Raw genomic sequence first — 20,605 nt, forward strand, 5'->3', positions numbered from 1 at the left:
AAATTCCTTAACATACATGAACATAAGATTTCAGCTTCAACAAAATGAGTGAGCCACTATTATGGAGTAGACTTTGTCTAGAAGATAATGAAAATTCCCAGCATGATGTAAAATAAAAATTACCATCTCCTTCCAAGTCATCTGTTTCATCAGCCCAGCTGACTGGTTTGGGGACATAGGTGCTTCCTCCGCCAGTCCCTCCATCCTCGGCCAGAAAGTCTGTTAGGGAGATAGTCTTCCCCTTCTTATTCTTCTTTTTTGCTTTTTAAAAAGGCAAGAAAGATTATTTATCAATACTTGAGTATTCACAGGGTTATACATTATACTATTGCTAAATATATTTATAAAGAAAGCAACATAAAGGTCTATCAAAGGCTTGGACTATGGCACATTTATGAAGGAATACTATGCACATAAAAATAAGGAGAAAGTAAAATATACTGGCACAGGAAGTCCATCAAGAAGTAAAAAAAATAAATAAATAAAGTTTCAGAATACATATTATGGAAATCCCTTTTGTTTAAATGCACATTTATCCTTATACATGAAAAAAGGTCTAGAAGAATTTTCAAGTGTGCCTTTTGTGGCGAAAGGCAGGGGTGGGGCAACCTTTTATCTCCTACAATATTCACTCATACATCACTTGAGATTTTTAATTTAGCAACTAATTGCATTTAAGACAGGTTACATTAGTTGCTCCTGGTATTCAAAGAAATGAAACAAAATCCCTACCCCTAAGAATGTATTCTGTATGACACTTCTGAAGATTGTTTGATACTTGTAAAATAACCACGTGAGATAGGAATCACTGCTATCAAAACTTACAGAAAAGAAAACTAAGACTCAGAGATTAAATAACTATTCTAAAGCTACAGAACTATTAGATGGCAGAGCTAGAATTAAACCCAGGGTTTTGGATACCAAGTCTAGGGCTCTTCCCATAGGAGCTCCAGCCTTGAAGAAGCTTATTAGTTTTATGACAGGTTATAACAATCATGATAAAATGTACTCACTGTCATTTGAAAGTGTTCAAATGGTAAGATTCATATACACAGCTGGAGCTCTCTGCCCTGTAGAAAAAAAATTACCTCCTTCCCCACCTTAACATCATATATGAAGATGAAATACAGTGCTAAAGGGAATGAATAAGAAATCCCTAAAAACCAACACATTTAAATGTTTTCCAAGGTTATGAAATCTTCAAAATCTCCACCTGACTTCATTTTGTGGACTGACCTTGGCTCTTTATCTAGTCCTCAGAACTTCTGAGATGGCATCAATCAACAGCTAATGCAGAAGAGCTGAAAGGACTAACTGAAGTTTTAGAACTGGCCCCTGAGAGCAGCCACTACATGGTAAGAAAAAAGTAAAAAGCTTTGTTGTAACAAAAATCAGTTTCATGGCCTTTAGTCATGAGTTCCTCTCCACGTTCCAATTCTCATTTAATTTGCAATCCAAGAGGACCAAGAATCTGTAACTTGATACACCATTTGTTTAACTAAAAAGGGTGCTCTCTCACTTGGTACCTGCCTTTCTTTTAAAGCCCCATTTACAGTAAATAAAGACCTCTTCAGTCCTGGCTGATGTGGCTCAACAGATTGAATGCCTGCATGCAAAACCAAAGGGTCACCAGTTCGATTCCCAGTCAGGGAGCATGCCTGAGTTGCAGACTAGGTCCCCAGTGGGAAGCACATGAGGTAACCACGCGTTGATGCTTCTCTCCTTCCCTCCCCCTCTCTCTAAAAATAAAAAAATTAAAACCATAAAAAAAAGGACTTCTTTAGTATGAATGTTATAAACGATCTTCTGGACACAGTAATAACTTAAAGTAATATGGTTTCTTTTCAATGTGCAAACCAGATGAACTTGGCTGTAGTAACACAGGGGAAAAGATGGCCTTGAATGTGAAGTTTCCACGTTTCTCTTAAGTGAATCAGTACTATTCATACTACAGCCCTGGCTGGTATAGCTCAGTGGATTGAGTGCAGGCTGCAAACCAAAGGGTCGCTGGTTCAATTCCCAGTCAGGGCACATGCCTGGGTTGCAGGCGAGGTGCCCAGTGGGGGCCACGTGAGAGGCAACCACACATTGATGTTTCTCTCCCTCTCTTTCTCCCTCCCTTCCCCTCTCTCTAAAAAGAAATAAATAAAACCTTAAAAAATACTATTCATACCCCAAAAGTATAATTTATGATTAACCAGGTTGTATTTTGGATCTATTCTATGCTTTCAAAGAAACCAATAACGCAGAGGTTGGGTCCTATGGCAGTGACACTGCTCCTGGCTCATATGCAAAGGCCCGGGGGAAATTTTAAAAAATCCAATCTGAGTAAGACATAAAGAATACCTCTGAGGAAGAATACTTATAATATATGTTTATTTTAGTCTTCATATCATACAGATCATAAATAGTGTCTGGGACTAGTAAAAGGCTAGCTAGAGAACCTTACCCTCACAGGACTTAACCTAGTATCAGCTATACCTAATTATTAACCTGTTTGGTTATTGGAGCAATCAAAATAGAACTAGTGGTTAGTCCATACAAAGAGGTCAACTTCAACATAAGATTAATAAGAATTTGATTAAAGTATCCCTTTCCCCTTTGTTCTATATACATATCTAATACTAAAACAACAGAATATGAAATTAACTTGCCCTTTGGTCTGATATTGGCTTAAACCAATGTTCTCAATCAGGGTTTCTCAACTTTTACCTGTTAACTCTTGACAAACAAGTCTCATGCTCTCCTTTAATGTTATTTGAAATTTCAAAAATAATAAACTAAATACCATGACTAAAAATCATGTCAGATGATGACAGGTTTCATTTAAAGACAGGCTAAAATTCTTTCACAAGATCTCTAACTCAGGTTTCTTTAAATCTAGCAGTACTGACTTAGTCACAACACATCGTATAAGTAGATTTAAAGGATCTAGCCTTTAAAAAGTAAAATCAATACATCTAAAATGGGTACCAATGTTTGCTTCACTATTTTATCCCCAAAACTGAAAAATGATGTTATTTAAATTTTCTCTGCCCTTTGTTCCTCCAATATCTAGCCCCACAGTATGTTTAGGATTTCAACAGTGTTCTCCTCTGTAAGTAAAACACTGTTTAATACTCTAGGTTTATCAATCCCTTGCCACAATTATTGAACTGGTCCAACTCTTAAGATTTTTGTTTTAAAATTTAAAAGATTTTAATTTAATTTTAGAGAGAGGGGAAGGGAAGGAGAGAGGGAAACTTCAATGTGTGGCTGCTTCTCACACGCCCCCTACTGGGGACCTGGCTTACACACCAGCCATATGCTCTGACTGGGAATCCAACTGGCTACCCTTTGGTTCACAGGCCAGCACTCAACCCACTGAGCCACACCAGCCAGGGCAACTCCTGGTTTTCTTTAGTTTAACTAGTTAATAATAAGTCAAACAAAACACCTCACGAAGCAAACAAAACATGCCCCAATTTAAAACCAAACCCACGTGGACTAAGTGGGGAAAACATGGATCTCAGAAATTTTATTAACTCCTCTATCTACCTGCTGCCTCAATTACAACTGTAATTTATTGAACAAGCACTGGGTACAGTGGTCTCTCCATATCCACGAGTGACTGGTTCCAGCCCCACCCCCAACCAAAATCCTCAGATGCTCAAATCCCATAGATTAAATGTCATACTATTTTAAATCAGCTGTAGGTTACTTATACTACCCCAAACAATGTAAATAGTTAAACTGTATTAGGGAATAATGACTAGGAAAAAAAAAAGTCTGTATAGCCCTACTAGTGTGGCTCAGTGGGCTGGGCTTTGCTCTGCAAACTAAAGGGTCAATTGTTCAATTCTCAATCAGGGCATATGCCTGGGTTGTGTCCCAGGTTCCAGTTGGGGGCATGAGGTAGGTAACTGATCTACAGGGTCTGGCAGCACTAACACCTACTTGAGTGTAGTTGGTAGGGTAATAATGTGGGTGTAGTAATTTATAGTTTTAATTTGAACATTTCACCTAAAATGTCATATGGTGTGCTTGAGTGTGATATTATGTTACAGAATGACATACTTATGATTCTGTAATAAAAAAGTGGTGTCATTTGTGCTGGACCCTGTATGTTTCTTTCCTACATTGATGTTTCTCTTCCTCTTTCTCCCTCCCTTCTCTCTCTAAAAATAAATAAAAAGTTCGGCCCTGGCTGGTATAGCTCAGCAGACTGAGTGTGAGCTGTGAACCAAAGAATTGCTGGTTCGATTCCTAGTCAGGGCACATGCCTGGGTTGTGGGGGCCATGTGAGAGGCAACCACACACTGATATTTCTCTCCCTTTCTTAAAAAAAAAACAAAAAAAAAGTCTGTACATTGTCAGTACAGGTGCAACCATCGCAAACCTAACTACATAGTACACACCAGCAAACATAACCTTTTCCCCCTAATATTTTTTCAGTCAGCGACTGGTAACATTTACCAATGTGAAACCCATGGATATACAGGACCAAAACTGTACTTATGAAGTTCTTTGTAACATATAGGTTAATTAAAACATCTTAAAAAGGCAGCATTCTTCAACACTAAGACTGCAAGTCCTTAAACGAGACAAAACATTTGCAGCTAACCCTTCTTAATAAACAGGGTTTGTAATGATAGATATAAAACTTAACTGTCAGTTTCTCAATGTCTACACCACTGACATTGTAGGCTGGGTAATTCCGTTAGGGGGCTGTCCTGTGCATTGTAGGACGGTTACCAGCATCTCTAGCCTCTTACTCATTAGAGGCCAGCAGGAAAGTCCCTACCCCACTGTGACAACCAAAACCGCCTCCAGACATTGGATTATCAGGTTGCAGCATGAAAAGTTTTACTTTTCTCAGAATGTTTTCCTGTTATTACTTCATCAGATTGGTAATACTGTTATCTTTTCTTTAGGAAGGGGAATTCATTTAGCTCTTAACATTCAGATGAGGCTTTGTCAAAAATTAAGTTAGTTAATTTCAGATCTTGTCAGGCTAAGTCCTACTTATTTTATAGGGTTATCAACTCTTCTGTTTTAGTAACTACAGGTTAAGAAAGTCAGAAAGTATCATAAAAACCTGTATAATATCATAGCAACTGATGATATAGTATCATAATAGGCAGTGTTCATAATGGCAAAAACATGGAAACAACCAAATGTCCGCCAAATATCCTGATGAATAGATAAATTTGGCAATTAAAGACTGAGTTCCCATACCTCTTATAATACAGATGAACCCTGAAAACATGCTAATCGAAAGAAGCTAACAATAAAAGCCCACATATTATATTATTCCATTCGTATAAAAGGTTCAGATCAGGTAAAAGCAAAGAAATTATAGCCTTGGCTGGTATGGCTCACTGGACTGAGCATCAGCCTGCTGCCTGCAAACCAAAAGGTCACCGGTTCGATTCCTAGTCAGGGCGCATCCCTAGGTTGCAGGCTAGGTCCTCCATTGAGGGCATGTGAGAAGCAACCAATCGATGAGCCTCTCTCTCACATTGAGGTTTCTCCCCTTTCTCTAAAAATAAATAAAATCTTTAAAAAAAATACAAATTGTAGATTAATGCCGAGGGCAGGAGTGAGAATAAATGACTGCTAATGGCTAAGGTATTTCCCTTAGAAAGTAAATCCTGCCAAATCCTCCAGAATTAGAACTACAGTAATTATACTGCTAGAGTCTTGACATGAAAAGAGGTTTCATACAATGCAGTATCATCATGTTGGGAGGCTTCACCTTTACTGCATTGTAGTTTGGCATAGTAGAGCATAAAGGTTAAGTCAAGACCAATAAGTCCCACCACCTCAACCTGTGTTCACTTATATATGAACCCCTCTTCTCTGCCCAATTTCTTCATCTTGACACAATCTGAGGAAAATGCCTATTTCCCTTTCCTCACCTCTTCAGATACTCAATTTGATAATTTACATTAAATATTTTTAAAAAAGCATGTAATACACATCATGCTAGTCATTACACAAAATTCTTGGAGTTTCTGTTAAGAGAGGAACTATAAAAATTCAAGAATTTTTGGTGTAGTCTTGCTGTGGGCATTTTCCTACCATTAGGACCACCTAAGAAACAGACTTTGGTGTGTGCAATTGTATATGTATACACATGTAGTTAATTACAAATAAGTACTCGGGTAAAACAAATACACAAACAACCAAATCAAACCCTTAAGTTCATTCTTTCCCTCACCATCATGACAGAATTCTAGGATGTTTTAAGCAGTAGTAGGGTCTTCTATCTCAAGCCATATACATATGGTATGTGATCTATACCTCAAAACTGTTTATATAGCCCTGGCTGGTGTGGCTCAGTGGATTGAGTGCCATCCTGTGAACCAGAGGGTCGCTGATTCAATGCCCAGTCAGGGCGTATGCCTGGGTTATAGGTCAGGTCCCCAGTGGGGGAATGTGCGGGAGGCAACCACACAAAGATGGTTCTCTCCCTCCCTTCCCCTCTAAAAATAAATAAATAAATAAAATCACGGGGGGGGGGCAACAACATCCTGTTTATGTATATTTAAATGACATTACTTAGAAGCACTGTTTTACTTTGACACCACTCTCTGTATTTGTACTTGAATTTTCTTAAGTTTTAGTCTTGGCCTTCTGATTCTGGGTATATTACTCACAGAGTAACACATGGTCAAGGGCAGGATTTGAAAATAGGTAATATGTAAACAGCATAAATGGCAACCAATGACTACTATTTTTAACTTAAGGTTTGGCATTGTACAAAAACTACCAACAGACACCACCCTTTCTATAAAAATAAACAAGATCCTTCATATAACATCAATTTGAAAAGTGTCATGCAAATGAAAGGCCTTCATGAACATACGCATACCATACCCAATTTTAAAGCATTCTGGTCTCAAACATTAACCTGTATCAAAAACATTTAACATCAAGAAGTATACTGAAAATACACTTTGGGAGTTTTATAACCTTATTAATACAGCCATGTTGGTTGAGTGACCAATATGTGGGAATACTGATCATTCAATGGAGTCAATGCAATTGATCTGAAAAGATTCTAAGTGTGAGAAAAAAATTTGACAAATCCCAAATTCAAGGGTAGACCGTCAGATGTAACCTGTGCTCATACACTAGCACAGTGTCCTTTACGGTACTACACAATCTAAAAAGATTTATGAGATTAAAGGAGATGAAGGTTTCCAAGGAGGCAAATATGGAACATCAAAATTCTAAGCAAATTCTGTTAACCAATCTGGATTTCACTCAACTCTGTAAAATGAATGACAAAATTGCTAATGTGGCTTCCACTTCTAAAAAATTCCACAAAAGTTACAGAGAAAGGGAGTATAGGCTTTTCACTAATCATGACCCTAAGCTGTCAAGATGGCAAATCCAGGCTGAATAAGCACTTTGCTTCAGGTGAAACTTTTGGACAAGACCCCAAACTTATGACATGAAGTCAACGTTGTTATTTCCAAGCTGACAATGGAGAAGAGTCAGGAGGCTCAAAGACTTCGACCTTGTTCTGCCACCTGCATAGTGTGACCTTGAACAACAAATAACTTCTTCTTCCTCAGCTAGGAGATACCACCACTTGCCTACATTTATCTCACAGAACATCAAATGAGACAAGAAACATAAAAGTGCTTGGTCAACTGTCTAGTGCTAGACCAATGAAAAGGTTCAAATGCACTTCAATTCCCTCAACATTTCCCAAAGACATAGACAATCCTTAGCCTCCTATGTAATAATAGAGATGTAAATTCTTGGGGACAAATGAGTGTCCAGAGATAGAAGCTGTTCAGTAAATGTTTTGTACAATGCAAGATCGTGCCAGGGAAAAAGAACTACAGTTGATTGATCCTTGATACTGTAGGGGGTTGGTTCCAGGACCTCCCTGGATACCAAACTCCTCATATGCTCAACTTCTCCATGTAGAATGGCATAGTATTTACATATAACCTACACACATCCTCCCACATACTTTATATAATTCCTAGATTACTCATAATACCTAGTATGTGAATGCTATGCAAAAGGTTGTTACACTGTACTGTTTGGGAATAAAGAGCTCTTAGTAGTTGCGCAATTATCTTAAAAAAAAAAAGGGCTAAACCCCACTGCTTAAGTTATAAACATTTAACCAAAGTGAGAGCTGTCAAGAGATCTGATCTCGTTCATCACTGCATCTTCAACACCACGAAACATGCCTAGTATAGTTTGCATTCAGTAAAAGTGTTGACTGAATTAAGAGAAAAAGCCCAGAAGTAATCCAGGTCTTCACCCTTGTTTCCTCTCCTCCAGCACGTGGGCACACCATAGTGGGTTTCCCACTCCCACCTAACTCGAGTACTTCAACCTCCCAACCTAACACATACCCTTGGAACACATGGGCCGGGCCACACTCTAAAACGGGAAGAGCAGATGTGTGAGGACAGAAAAGAAAGCAACACAGGCGCCTAAAATCTTGCCATCTGCGCTCGCGCGTGCTTTTAAGGCGCGCCCGTCTCCACTACCCTCGGCTCTTCTACGGCGCACGCGCACCGCTGCCATCCCCCGCCCCTTCACCGACTCGCGCTCGCGTTCTAACTGCCCCCCCCATTCCCCTGCCCCCACTCCCGTCCGCAACGGCCTCGCGCCTAGGAGACCTAGGCTAGTGTGCACCAGTCCGCGCGGCAACCGTCTCCTTTCCTCCACGCTTTCACGGCGGCACAGTACTTCAAGCCTCCGAGAAGGCCTCACGCCTCTCGCAGATCTTTCTGCGTCTCCTCTTCATTCCAACTCCAGAGAGAGTCCATCATTACTCCCCGCTCCAACCTCGCGCAAATGGGGTGAAAAGGGTGTGAGGGGGAGGGTGTCCTTCCCCTTCCCCCAAACATCCCAAGGCGATAACCTAACGTGGCCAAGCCTCCAGCCTGCCGCAGCCCTCAAATCCGAAGGAAAGCAGTGCCGCCCATTCCCCGACTCCAGGGAATCAGTGGATCAGACTCAATGAGTGGCTTAGGAGCCCGCTCCTTGGACGCACTCGGCCGCTCACTCACCTGAGGCCGCCATGTTGGGAGAGGGAGAGAGAACGCAAAGGACCCGGATGAAGCAATCACGTGATTATAGCGGGAGCGCCAGCAAGGAGACGCGAAACTGGAGGGGGGCAGGGAGGTGAGGAGTGAGACAGAGGCGGGGCGTCGCTGATCTAAGTTTGTACAGCAGCGCGAGGAGGTGGCGCAGCGTCCGACGGGAAGACCTGCGCGACATGTGGCCGAAGGGGTGGGGCCTGGGCTGTCGCGAAACCCCTAACGCTTTACGTAGACCTACGCACGGACGAGGGGCAAGGCCTGAGTCCCTGACGGGGTCTGTGGATTCGCGACTTCCTGTCGGTGGGGTAAGCGGAAGCGGCCGGTCCGCTCTGGCTAGGGTCGCGTATGGGGGCGGAAGGGTAGCGGATTGCAGCTCAGAACAGGTGTACCACAATTGGTTTTCTGAAAGCGAGTATTTTGAGTTTCTTTTTAAGTCCATTTTTGTTGATTCAAAACAAGCCCAAAATCCTGCGTAATGATGGGTTTAATTTTGTTTATTTAGAAGAATAAAGTAAAAAATATAGAACACTTAATTGCCAAAGGTTTTCACGTCATTTAATCCTTTACGTTACTGGATAGTTCAAACTCAGGCCCGTGATTTCAGAGACGAGTGCTATCCGTCCTTCTCCGGCTAATGCTGCATTTTATCATATTAGCACTTTACTCAATGAAAAATTGCATTGGTTATCTACCATGAGTCAGGCACTGTTAATGGCTTTTTTTGAGTGCAAGAGATAACAAAACCTCCCCAAAGGAGGTTATAGTCCAGTGAGGAAAGATAAGCACTCTAGGTAATTAAGGTGATTTTGATAAAAGATGACTGGCTGCAACTTTATTTTTATTTATTTATGCCTCACCCAAGGATTTGTTTTATTGCTTTCAGAGAGAGAGGAAGAGAGAAACATCATGATGTGAGGGAGAAACATTAATCAGCTGCTTCCTGTATGGGGCCCTGACAAGGGATCAAACCTGCAACCTTTTGGTGTACCAGTGGAGCCTCCAACCAACTGAGCCACCGGGTTAGGCCCGACTGGGTGCGATTTTAGATTGCCTGCTCAGGGAAGGCCTCTGAGGAAGTGACATTTAAACTAAGATCTGAGAATTACAACAGCTAGCTCTGAGAACATCTTTAGGAGGAGCTTTAGGAGAAGGCAGAGGATGCAGAGCTAGATCAAAAGTTCCGAGGCAGGAACATCTTGGCAAGTTGAAGAATTTGAAGGCTGATAGTTGGGGTATGGTAAGGGAGGAGTATAAAATGAAGTTTGAAAAGTAAGTAGGGGTTGTATCATATGTGACTTTGTAAACCAGGTTTAGGAGTTCGGATTTTAAGTGAGTTGGGGAAGCATGGGAGGATTTTATATGAGGGAATGTCATGACTTGAAATAAAATTTTAAGAAAGATTAGTATCAATTTGGGTAGTGGTTATACAACTGTATATTTATGTAAAAAGTTCATCACACAGTACACTTAAGATTTGTGCAGTTGACTTATAGAAGTTGTACTTTAATGTGAAAAAAACCTGCCACAATAAGAATACTCAGGCTATTGAATGGAGAGTGGATTATACAGATGCAATAATGGAAGAGAAAAACCATTTAAAAGGTTGCTGCCCCCACTGCGACTTTTCATGAACTCTAGGCATTTCTGCGCTCATAGGTTCCTTTCTCTATAAAAAAATATTAAAAATTATATTTTATGATTGTTATAAAGACAAATATGTTGATACTATACATTAAGACATTTTCTTTAACCTGAATGGGTTTTTCCCTTATAATTTTTAAAATAAACTAAAATGTTTTTGAGGTCTCCTTAAAGTGTGGCGGGGTCTGGGCACTGTGCCTGCTGTGTCAGCTCAATTAAGCCAGCCCTAGCTGCTGTAATCCTGATGAGCAAAGGTGGTGGTCTAGACATAGTGTAGGATGGAAAGGGATATATGCAGGAATATTTTGGAAGTAGACTTGGTGCTTGCTTAGACATAGGACACAGGAGAGGGAGCTATCAAAGATGACTCCCAAATTTTTGGCATGAACATGTGGCTGATACAGTTTACTTAGATGGCAAAGCCTGGGGTGGAGCAGGTTTGGAGAGGGTGGGTGGGCTCTGTTTTGGCCCTATTAAGTTTGAGGTAGCTACCAGTTCAGTGCTTCCCATATTTTAATGTGCTTACAAATCTCCTGGGAAATTTGTTAAAAGCTGTGTTCCAAATCAGTAGGACTGGGGTGAGCCTGAGATTTTGTATTTCTCCTGGTTTGGATCATTAAAATGGAATAATACCTGAGAATTAAGGAAAAAAAGCATTGTCCCAGTTACCATTGGAGACAGTAGATTTCAGAAAGTTCTGAGAAAAGCCAGATAAGATAAGGATATACAGTGTAGGGAGAAACTTGCAATTACTAAGCCCCTGTGTATTTAAGGGTATAATACAGGCACTTAAAAACTAGTTTGTGTAGTCCTCACAATGGCCCTCTAAGGCAGCGGTCCCCAACCTTTTTGGCACCAGGGAATGGTTTTGTGGAAGACAGTTTTTCCACAGACTGGGGTGGGGGGATGGTTTCCGGATGATTCAAGTGTGTTACATTCAAGCTCACCCCCTGCTGTGAGGCCCGGTTCCTAACAGGACCGGACTGGAACCAGTCCCTGGCCAGGAGCTTGGGGACCCCTACTCTAAGGTTAATGTTATTAATAGTGTTTTAAAATAATGACTCAGGCTCCAAAACAGTAAGTACCTTATGTGCGAGCACACAGCCAGCAAGTGGTAGAGTGGTGGACCCAGAACCGTCTTTCTCAGGTTTCTGTCCTTTCCAGTTTCCTAGAGACTGCTTTAAAAAAATAAAGAAAATGCCCTGGCTGCTGTGGCTCAGAGGATTGAGTGCTGGCCTGCAAATCAAAGGTCACCAGTTTGATTCCCAGTCAGGGCAAATGCCTGGGTTGCAGGCCAGGTCCCCAGGTTTGTCTCACACGTTGATGTTTCGCCCCTAGTCTTTCTCCCTTCCACTCTCTGAAAATAAAATCTTAAAAAAAAAATAAAGAAAACTGTTAAAATCTCATGAGAAGTCTATGACAACCACTTTGTAGCATTTGTTCTGAAGAAACCCGGAAGAAACAAACTGGTAGTTATCAATTGCTGTATAACAAATTATCCTAAAACAATAAACATTTATTCTCTCAGTTTCTGTGGGTCAGAAATTGGTTATTGAAAATCACTTTCCAAGTCCTGACATTTGCAGTGTCTCTTACATTCATATCCTCTTCTCCATTTTCCTATTATTTCCCTTGTCATTTTTCACTCTCAATACTTTGTTAGTCTCCTAATGAGTCTTCCTGCCTACAGTCTTTCCTTGCTTCATTCCATGTCATGTGTAGCTACCAGATTTATTTCCCAAAGTATAGGTCTGGACAGGTATAGGTCTGCTGCTAACAAACCTCTCATGATTCTACATGGCTTAGGCAGACATTCAAGACTACCAATCCCAAATCACTTCTTTCCTGCTATCCTCTCTATTTGCTGTTACGTTCCAGCCAGCTACACCTGTGCTTTCCTGACCTCGTCTTTTTTTTTCCCCTTTGCTCTTCCTTCTGCTTGGAATATGCTTTCCTCCTTCACTACCAAATGGGTCAACAATATAAGGGCTTTTCAAACGTCACCTTTTCTAGGAAGCTTTTGCTGAGCTTCTTTCTCCGAACACCCCCCCCCCCAGGACTGTGCCTGTATCTTTTGGCATTTGTCACCATTCTCCTTGAATTGCCTTCACTTGTCCATCAACTCCTCAAGGGCAGAATCCATGTTGATTATCACTGTTTTCCGTGCTTTAGCACCTGGAACATTGCTGGTGCTCAGTATATATTTGTTGGTGCTAAAGTCAGACTTTCAAGGAATTATAGACATTCATTGAGGAGGTTTTCAAGAAGTTATTGTAACACATTGATTTGTATGCTTGGATTTATTTCATTGAACTGGGAAATGTAGCCCTTAAAAACAGTGGTTTCCTTCACAGGAAGAAAGCAAAAATTTACTCCTTTAGGATTTTTCAAACTGAAAAATGTTTGGAAACTAAGTTAAAGGAAACAAAGAAATGCACATAAGTATATATTTGTCTTCCAGTGTCTGAATTTACCAAGCTAATTAGCTTAAATTAATATTTAAGGTTCTTACAATAATTTGGTTGAAATTGTCCAAATTTCCTTCTGAAGACCACCCTGGGTGTATGTGTGTGTGTGTGTATATAAAATTACACATATGTATATATAATTATACCTGACTTTAAAAATTTCAACATTAATAATAATAATAAATTTTTGTTAAATCATTCCCTTGTTTTTGTCTAAGCCTTAGAATTCTTATCTGTAAAAGGAGGGCATTTAACTAGATAATTTCAAAGATCTTTTTTGTCATTTTTTGAATCTGTGATGCTAATTGTGGATATTATGATCTTCCTTCTGGTAAAGCTGGCAAAGACATTTTTCAGATAACCAGAGCTAAGCTAATCCATTAATCAGAGAATGTGGTTCATATGCCAGGTACTTCTTTCGTTCGGCTTGTGTAGCTGAAATAATAGATTATCATTGTTTTCTGCTTTATGTTCACACAATCCAAGCGAAGTATATCACTACCTTAACGGTGTGTATTTCTCTAAAATGTTTTTCTAATCTCTGAGTTTTGAATGTGTAAGGTTAATTTTAAATATATATCAATATTATATAGGGGTTCTGTTTTGGGTATGGTGAATAAGTTTTCAGTAGATTTACCCTGTCATAGATAACAGTAAACTCGACCACCACCGCCACCACCACCAACAACAACACCTAACAACCAAACCTACAACTCTGCAAAAGCTGTGAGAAAGGCAAGCAGATTTTGGAGGAGAGACAAAACTGGGAAGAAGGTGCTGATGTGGCGTGGCACAGCCCAGTATGGCTGAAGCTTTCCTGGAAAAGCTACCATGTTTCTGCCTTTAGGAAGGCATTGCCCAGGGAAGTCTCTGCTCTCAGAAAGTGTGTGTGTGTGTGTGTGTGTGTGTGTGTGTGTGTGTGTAGGGGGGTGGGGGGTGGGGGGGCAGGGAAGAAGGGAACCAGAGTTCTGCTGCAAACAGTTCAGTTGAGGAAAGAAAGAGGATCAAACTGAGATCTGAGCTGCTGTCGTCTACCTCAAATGAGAGTTTGCAGTTTGGGTCTAATTTAATGGCTTGCTAAAATAAAAAGGCGAATGTCTTTGGAGGATATGTTAGTTTCCTCTCCTGCTATAACAAATTACTACAAACTTAGTTTTATTCTCTTTACAGCTCTGGAGGTCAGAGGTCTGAAATGGGTTTCACCGAACTAAGGACAGGACTGGAAGCCCTGGGAGCGAATCTGCTTTCTTGTTGTTTCCAGCTTCTATATACTGCGCACATTCCTTGGCTCATGGTGCCCTTCCTCCATTAACAAAGCCAGAGAGTTCAGGTTGGATCCTTCTTACATCCAATGCTCTCTCACTTTTTTTGGCGATTTTTATTGTATTTTTTTCCATTTGCATTTAGCCCCCTTATACTCCTCTCTCCCTACTTTCTTTCACTCTTAAGGACCCCTGTAATACACTGGGTCCACCTGATAATCCAGTATCGTCTTCCAATTTTAAGGTCATCTGGTTAGTAGCCTTAATTCCATTGTAGCTTTTCTTCCCCTTTGCCATGTAACATAACATACAGATTCCAGGGATTCAGATGTGGACATCTTTGAACAGGCTGTTATTCTGCCTACCACAGAAAATATATCTACAGTCTCCACGACATAACATTCACAATGTACAGGATACAATAAAAATATTCAACATATGAAGAACATGGAAAATGTGATCCTTTTCCCAGGAACAGGAAAATCAACAGAGGCTGACCCTGAGAAGACCTAGATATTGAAACAATCAGACAAGGACTTGAATGCAGCTATTGGAACTGTACTCATTGAGATAAAGTAACATGTTGTTGGAATGAATGAAAAGGTAGAAAATCTCAGCAGAGAAATAGACAATATAAAAAGCCAAATGGAAATTTTAGAATTAAAATATCTGAAATAATTTCATGAGATAGGATTAAGAACAAAATTAAGAAAGAGTCAGTACTTGAAGGTCAATCAATAGAAATGATCAAAACTGAAGAAGGGTGGGGGAGTGAATAGAGCCTTAGGGACCTGTGAACAACATGAAAAGACATCTTATGGAAGTCTCAAAAGGAGAGGAAAAAGAGAGAGGGTGGAATAATATTTGAAGAAATAATACCTCTATGCTGCCCACATTTGGTTAAAACTCAAGCAGCTCAGCAAACCCTAAAAAGCATAAATGTGAAGAAAATACTCTTGTCACAGAATACTAAAAACCAATGACAACAAGAAGATCTCAAAAGCATTCAGAAAAAAGTGATGTCACATACATGAGACCAATGATTTGAATGGCCATGGGTTTACTATAAACTATGGAGCCTGGAAGACAGAGGAACAAGATTTTTTAAGTGCCAGAAGAAAAAGAAAATTCCCTAAGGTGTAAGCACCCTGGAACTTTGTATCCAGAGAAAATATCATTTGGCAATAAAAAAGAGTGAAGTGTTGATACATGCTGTGACATGGACGAAACTTGAACACATTTTGCTAAGTGAAAGAAACCAGTCACAAAAACCCACATATTTCATAATCCCATTTATATGAAATGATCAGAATAGCCAAATCTATAAAGACAGCGTATCAGTGGCTGCCTAAGACTGGGGGATGGAAGGAATGAGGGATGACTGTTAAATGGTATGGGGTTTCTTTTGGGGGCAATGAGAATGCTTTAAAATTGATTGCAATGATTGCACAACACCATGAGCTTAACTAAAATCCCCTTCAGACCGCTGTAGGAATTGTTCTACTTCACTTGTTCTCCACCAGATCTACTCGGCACACAGCAAGCACCTGATCAAATTTCCTAAAACGGGGCTCTGTGATGGGTACCTTTATGCATCAACTCAACTGTGAAGGGATGCCCAGATAGCTGGTAAAACATGGTTTTTGGGTGTTTCTGTGAGGGCGCCTGTGGGAGAGATTAGCATTTGAATTGGCAGGCTGAAGAAACTATCACCTTTACCTATGCTGGTGGGCATGGTTCAGTTCGCTGAGGGCTTGAATGGAAGAAGGCAGAGGACAGGTGAACTCACTCTCTGCTTGTGCTGAGACGTCTATCTTCTCTTGACTTTGGGCAACGGTGCTTCTGGTTCTTGGGCCTTTGACTTGGACTGAATTCTATTACTGGCTTTCCTGGTTCTCCAGCTTGCAGATAGCAGATTGTGGGATTTATCAGTTTCCATAATTGCATGAGCCAATTCCTATAATAAATCTTGTCTTATATATCTCTATATGTCCTATTGGTTCTCTTTGTTGGAGAACACTGACTGATACACACTCCATCTCTTTCCAAGGCTCTACTCCCTAGCATTGAAAGCACTTCATAATCTGCCTTCACCTTGCTTCTCCAACCTCATCTGTTGCCCCTAACTTCTGCCTTGCCCAGAGCAGATGCTAGGCTTTCTCACTGTTACTGGTCTTTTCATGAAGTGCATGAGGTAAACTCTTTGTTGCTTTGTGTCATTTCCCAACTAAATTATAAGTCCTTTGGATAATATTAATAACAATAAAGCAGGTAATGTTTATTAAGGATTGTTATGAGCTTGGTACTATGATAACATATCTATATATTTTGTCTAATTTCATCCACCCAACAGCCCAATGGGGAGATACTGTTATTATTACCATTTACACCTGAGGCTATTATGTTGTAGACTAATTTTCTAAAAGGTAAAATAACGACTCATACAAATATGTAGTGAACACACATCACAGATTTTATTTAGCTCACTAATTAAGGAGGAAACCTGTAATTTGTTAAAAACCAATTGAAAGGAGAATCTGAAGAGCAGACATTTGTAGGCTATCAGGAATGCTGAAATGAATTTGCTAATAGGTACAAAACTGGTTAATATCCTATAGGTATGAAAATGTAATATTTGGAATCATCTTGTCTACTGGGCACAAACCAATTTTATCTCACTGGACAAAGTTCATTTGCATTCCTATGGACAAAAGTCATTTGCATTAATGTCAGTTTTTCCAACTTAGAAAACTGTGAGTCTAGGTAAACACAATCAGAAGTTATACTGAACACACTGCTTATCTTCTTGGTGTGTCTGAAAATAAGATGTTGAAGTCCTAGTGAGAGTCTTTAAAATAAGTTATTTTTTATAAACTTAAAAAATGTCAAAGGCACAGACCCTTACAGATTCAAATGACACTGAAGGGTCCCTGGACAAAGCCCAGAATTCAATTCCATTGAAAAAGCACTCAGGGAAACTTTTGCTCATTTCAAATTCTTTCACCAATTTTCTTGCACAAACTGGCTCTTAGAGTTCTTTTATTCTTCAGCATCTAGCGCAATACCTACTGCATATTAGGTGTTTAATCATTGTGGGCTGGTTGATTGATGAGAACTACTGAATGGTGGATTATAAAGTGTGTGGTGTATTGAAAACCATGACCAATGTATTTTGCATCTTTTTCATCAAGAAGTAGAGTCTATTTTTCTTTTTTTTTAAAGATTTTATTTATTTATTTTTAGAGAGGGAAGGGAGGGAGATAGAGAGAGAGAGAAACATCAATGTGCAGTTGCTGGGGGTTCATGGCCTGCAACCCAGGCATGTGCCCTGACTGGGAATTGAACCTGCGATGCTATGGTTCACAGCCCACACTCAATCCACTGACCTACGCCAGCCAGGGAGAGTTTATTTTCTTACTCCTTGAATCTGGAAATGCCTCGTGACTTGCTTTGGCTAATACATATGTCGAAAGTGACAACGTGTGACTTCTGTATCTTAGACTTCTAGAGGCCCTGCTTTCACTCTCTTGGGACCTGCCATCACCAAGTACAGAACATAGGCTCTTCTGCTGGAGAGCCACATGGAGGAGAACCGAAGCATCCTGGCTGACAGCCCCAGCCAACCACCCTGGTTGTGAATGAGGCCATCCTGGACCAGGATGGTCCAGGTGACTCCAGCCACATGGACAGCCACATGAACAGCCACATGAACAACTTCAGATGAGACCAGCAGCAGAATTGCCTGGCTAAAAACTGCAGATTTATGAGTAAATGGTTATTGTTTTAAGCTTCTAAGTCTTGGGGTGTTCTGTTACACATTGAGGGCTAAAGTGATACAGTACTGTCTGTGCAGTGAGAGTGCCATCCAGGGGAGGGGCACAAGTGTTTCTTTGGGGTTATAGGCTGCTCCTCATGATTGGATTTCCTGGCCCAGCTGTCCTGCACCCTAGCTGGTTGGGATGCCTGTGGTGCTCCTTGAAGGAAGTGTCACTACCTGGCTATGTGGTTTGGCCTCAAAAGGTGCCCACGCTGCCCTTTTGACAGGCTCATTATCTGTACTGAGCTGGGCACTTGTAGAAAAGTAGAAGCCAGCCCTCTTTAAAAGGGAGGCAGTGAACAAGTAACACTCTGAGGAAGTTTACATCTGAACAAAGTACAAAGTTAACCCTATCATAATGTTTTGCCCTTCCTTCCTTGAATCTGTACAACACTTTTACTTTTTGGACATCTTTCTGCTTAGCTTGTCTGAGTCCCAGCCTAGCCCAGTGAGTAAGAAGGACAGGTGGGGAGACCAAGAGATTGGCCCAGCACCACGCAGAGGCTTAATCGTGGGCCAGATCTCAGGCCCCCTGTTAGAGTGCCCAGTGGCCCAGTGCTGGGTACTGCCCCAGTCAGGTGCCATGTGTAGCCCTTCTTTCCCCAAGATTCCTCAGTCCAGGATGCAAACCCAGGACATACATGTGAACTCAGGATGATGTCAGGGTGGCAGTGTGGTGTCAAGGAAAAGATCTAGTTCAGTCTGTTAGCTCCATCAGCTGTGTGATCTCAGGTAGTCACTCAACCTCTGTAAACCTCAGTGTCCTCAGTGAGATTAAAATTACATCTATCTATAAATTAAAAAACGTGTATTCCCTGGCTGGTATAGCTCAGTGGATTGAGCGCTGGCCTGCAAACTGACAGGTCGCTGGTTCAATTCCAGTCAGGGCACATGCCTGGGTTGCAGGCCAGGTCCCTAGTTGGGGGTGTGCAAGAGGCAATCAGTGTTTCTTTCCCTTTCTTTCTCTTTCCCTCCTCTCTCTGTGAAAATCAATAAAATCTTTTAAAAAAGTGTAAATGATGATTGCATCTAGAGTGAGGTATGGGGCCTGGGCATCTGGGCTAGGAGGAAGACTTATTCTTCATTGTGTATTTTTTCTACTATTTAACTTTATAATTGTGGTGATTAATTATGCATGTTAACTGGGTTAAGAGATGCCCAAGTAGCTGGGGAAACATTATTTCTGGGTGTAAGTCAGGGTGTTGATAGAAGAGATGAGCATTTGAATCAGATTGAGTAAGAATCATCTTCCCCACTGCAGGTGGGCATCATCCATTCTGTTGAAGGCCTGCATATAACAGAGGCAAAAGAAGGGCAAATTCACTCTCTGCTCGAGCTGAGACACCCAGCTACTCCTGCCCCCAGACACTGGTGCTCCTGACTCTTGGGCCTTTGGATTCAGACCAGGACTTGTAGCATTAGGTCCTGATTTTCAGGCCTTGGACGTGGAATGAATTACACATATGGCTTTCCTGGTTCACCAGCTTACAGACGGCAGATCAGGGGCCTTTTTGGCCTCCATAATTGTGTGAGTCCACTCCCTTAATAAATCTCATATATATGTAGGTTCTGTTTCTCTGGAGAACCCTGACACAGTAATCATAGGGCAAATGTTATCCACTTAATAACAATACTAATTAACCAAGAAATAAATTATTAATCCATAATAATTCTAATAAATATCTAAAAAAATAAAATTTTGTCTTTTCCCAGTGGTAGACCTAGAGTATTTGACACTTCTACCTCTAAAGGACAAAATTATTTTTAGAAAGAATAATTATTTTCTTGATTCATTTTTCAGCTGTAGAACAATTAAGAATTTAAAGATATTAATTAACTTAAAAGATATTTGAATCCTGTAAAATATTTCATGTATGAATTAAAGTTTGCATTGCTCAGCAAAATTATTACACCTTTCAGTTTGCACTGACATTATTTTACATTTTGAACACAAATGAAAATTCTAACTATCCACATAGGATGGCAGAATTGGAGTAACAACTGTTTTGTCTTTTGTTTTTTACAATCACTGTGTGTATAGTTGTATATTTCTCATCTAGTGTTTAGAATTTTTTAAAAAGATTTTATTTTTTATTTTTAGAGAGAGGAGAAAGGAGGTAGAAAGAGAGGGAGGCAACCACATCAATGTGCACGCTCCCCAGCTGGGGACCTGGCCCACAGCCCAGGCATGTGCCCTGACTGGGAGTCAGACCAGTGACCCTTTGGTTTGCAGGCTGGCACTCAATCCACTGAGCCTCACCAGCCAGGGCTCATCTAGTGTTTAAAGCCAGGAATATGGACTATCACAGGAGCTGGCTGGGTGAGTGGTTGGGCAATTCTGAACTGTAACAAACT

General features: G+C 40.6%; 1 protein-coding gene and 1 long non-coding RNA gene across 5 annotated transcripts in view; one reads left to right on the forward strand and one right to left on the reverse strand.

The window, feature by feature from the left end:
* EIF4B (eukaryotic translation initiation factor 4B) overlaps positions 1-9,149 on the reverse strand; it is a 30,593-nt gene extending 21,444 nt beyond the window's left edge. For all 4 annotated transcript variants that reach the window (XM_045829059.1, XM_045829058.1, XM_045829057.1 and 1 more), the window contains exons 1-2: positions 9,030-9,149; positions 124-261 (exon numbers count right to left, since the gene is read on the reverse strand). In XM_045829059.1, coding sequence (XP_045685015.1) covers positions 124-261; positions 9,030-9,042 — 151 coding nt within the window. In that variant the 5' untranslated portion in view covers positions 9,043-9,149. The remainder of the gene's footprint in view (positions 1-123; positions 262-9,029) is intronic.
* Positions 9,150-9,229: 80 nt separating this feature from the next.
* Positions 9,230-18,219, forward strand: LOC123812397. Its single transcript, XR_006784597.1, has 3 exons — positions 9,230-9,367; positions 9,946-10,331; positions 17,934-18,219. It is a non-coding gene; the product is annotated as an uncharacterized LOC123812397 (long non-coding RNA).
* The last annotated feature ends 2,386 nt before the right edge of the window (positions 18,220-20,605 follow it).

This window comes from Phyllostomus hastatus, unplaced genomic scaffold, assembly GCF_019186645.2.
Source record: "Phyllostomus hastatus isolate PE091 unplaced genomic scaffold, TTU_PhHast_1.1 phas_scaffold_93, whole genome shotgun sequence".
Lineage (NCBI taxonomy): Eukaryota > Metazoa > Chordata > Mammalia > Chiroptera > Phyllostomidae > Phyllostomus > Phyllostomus hastatus.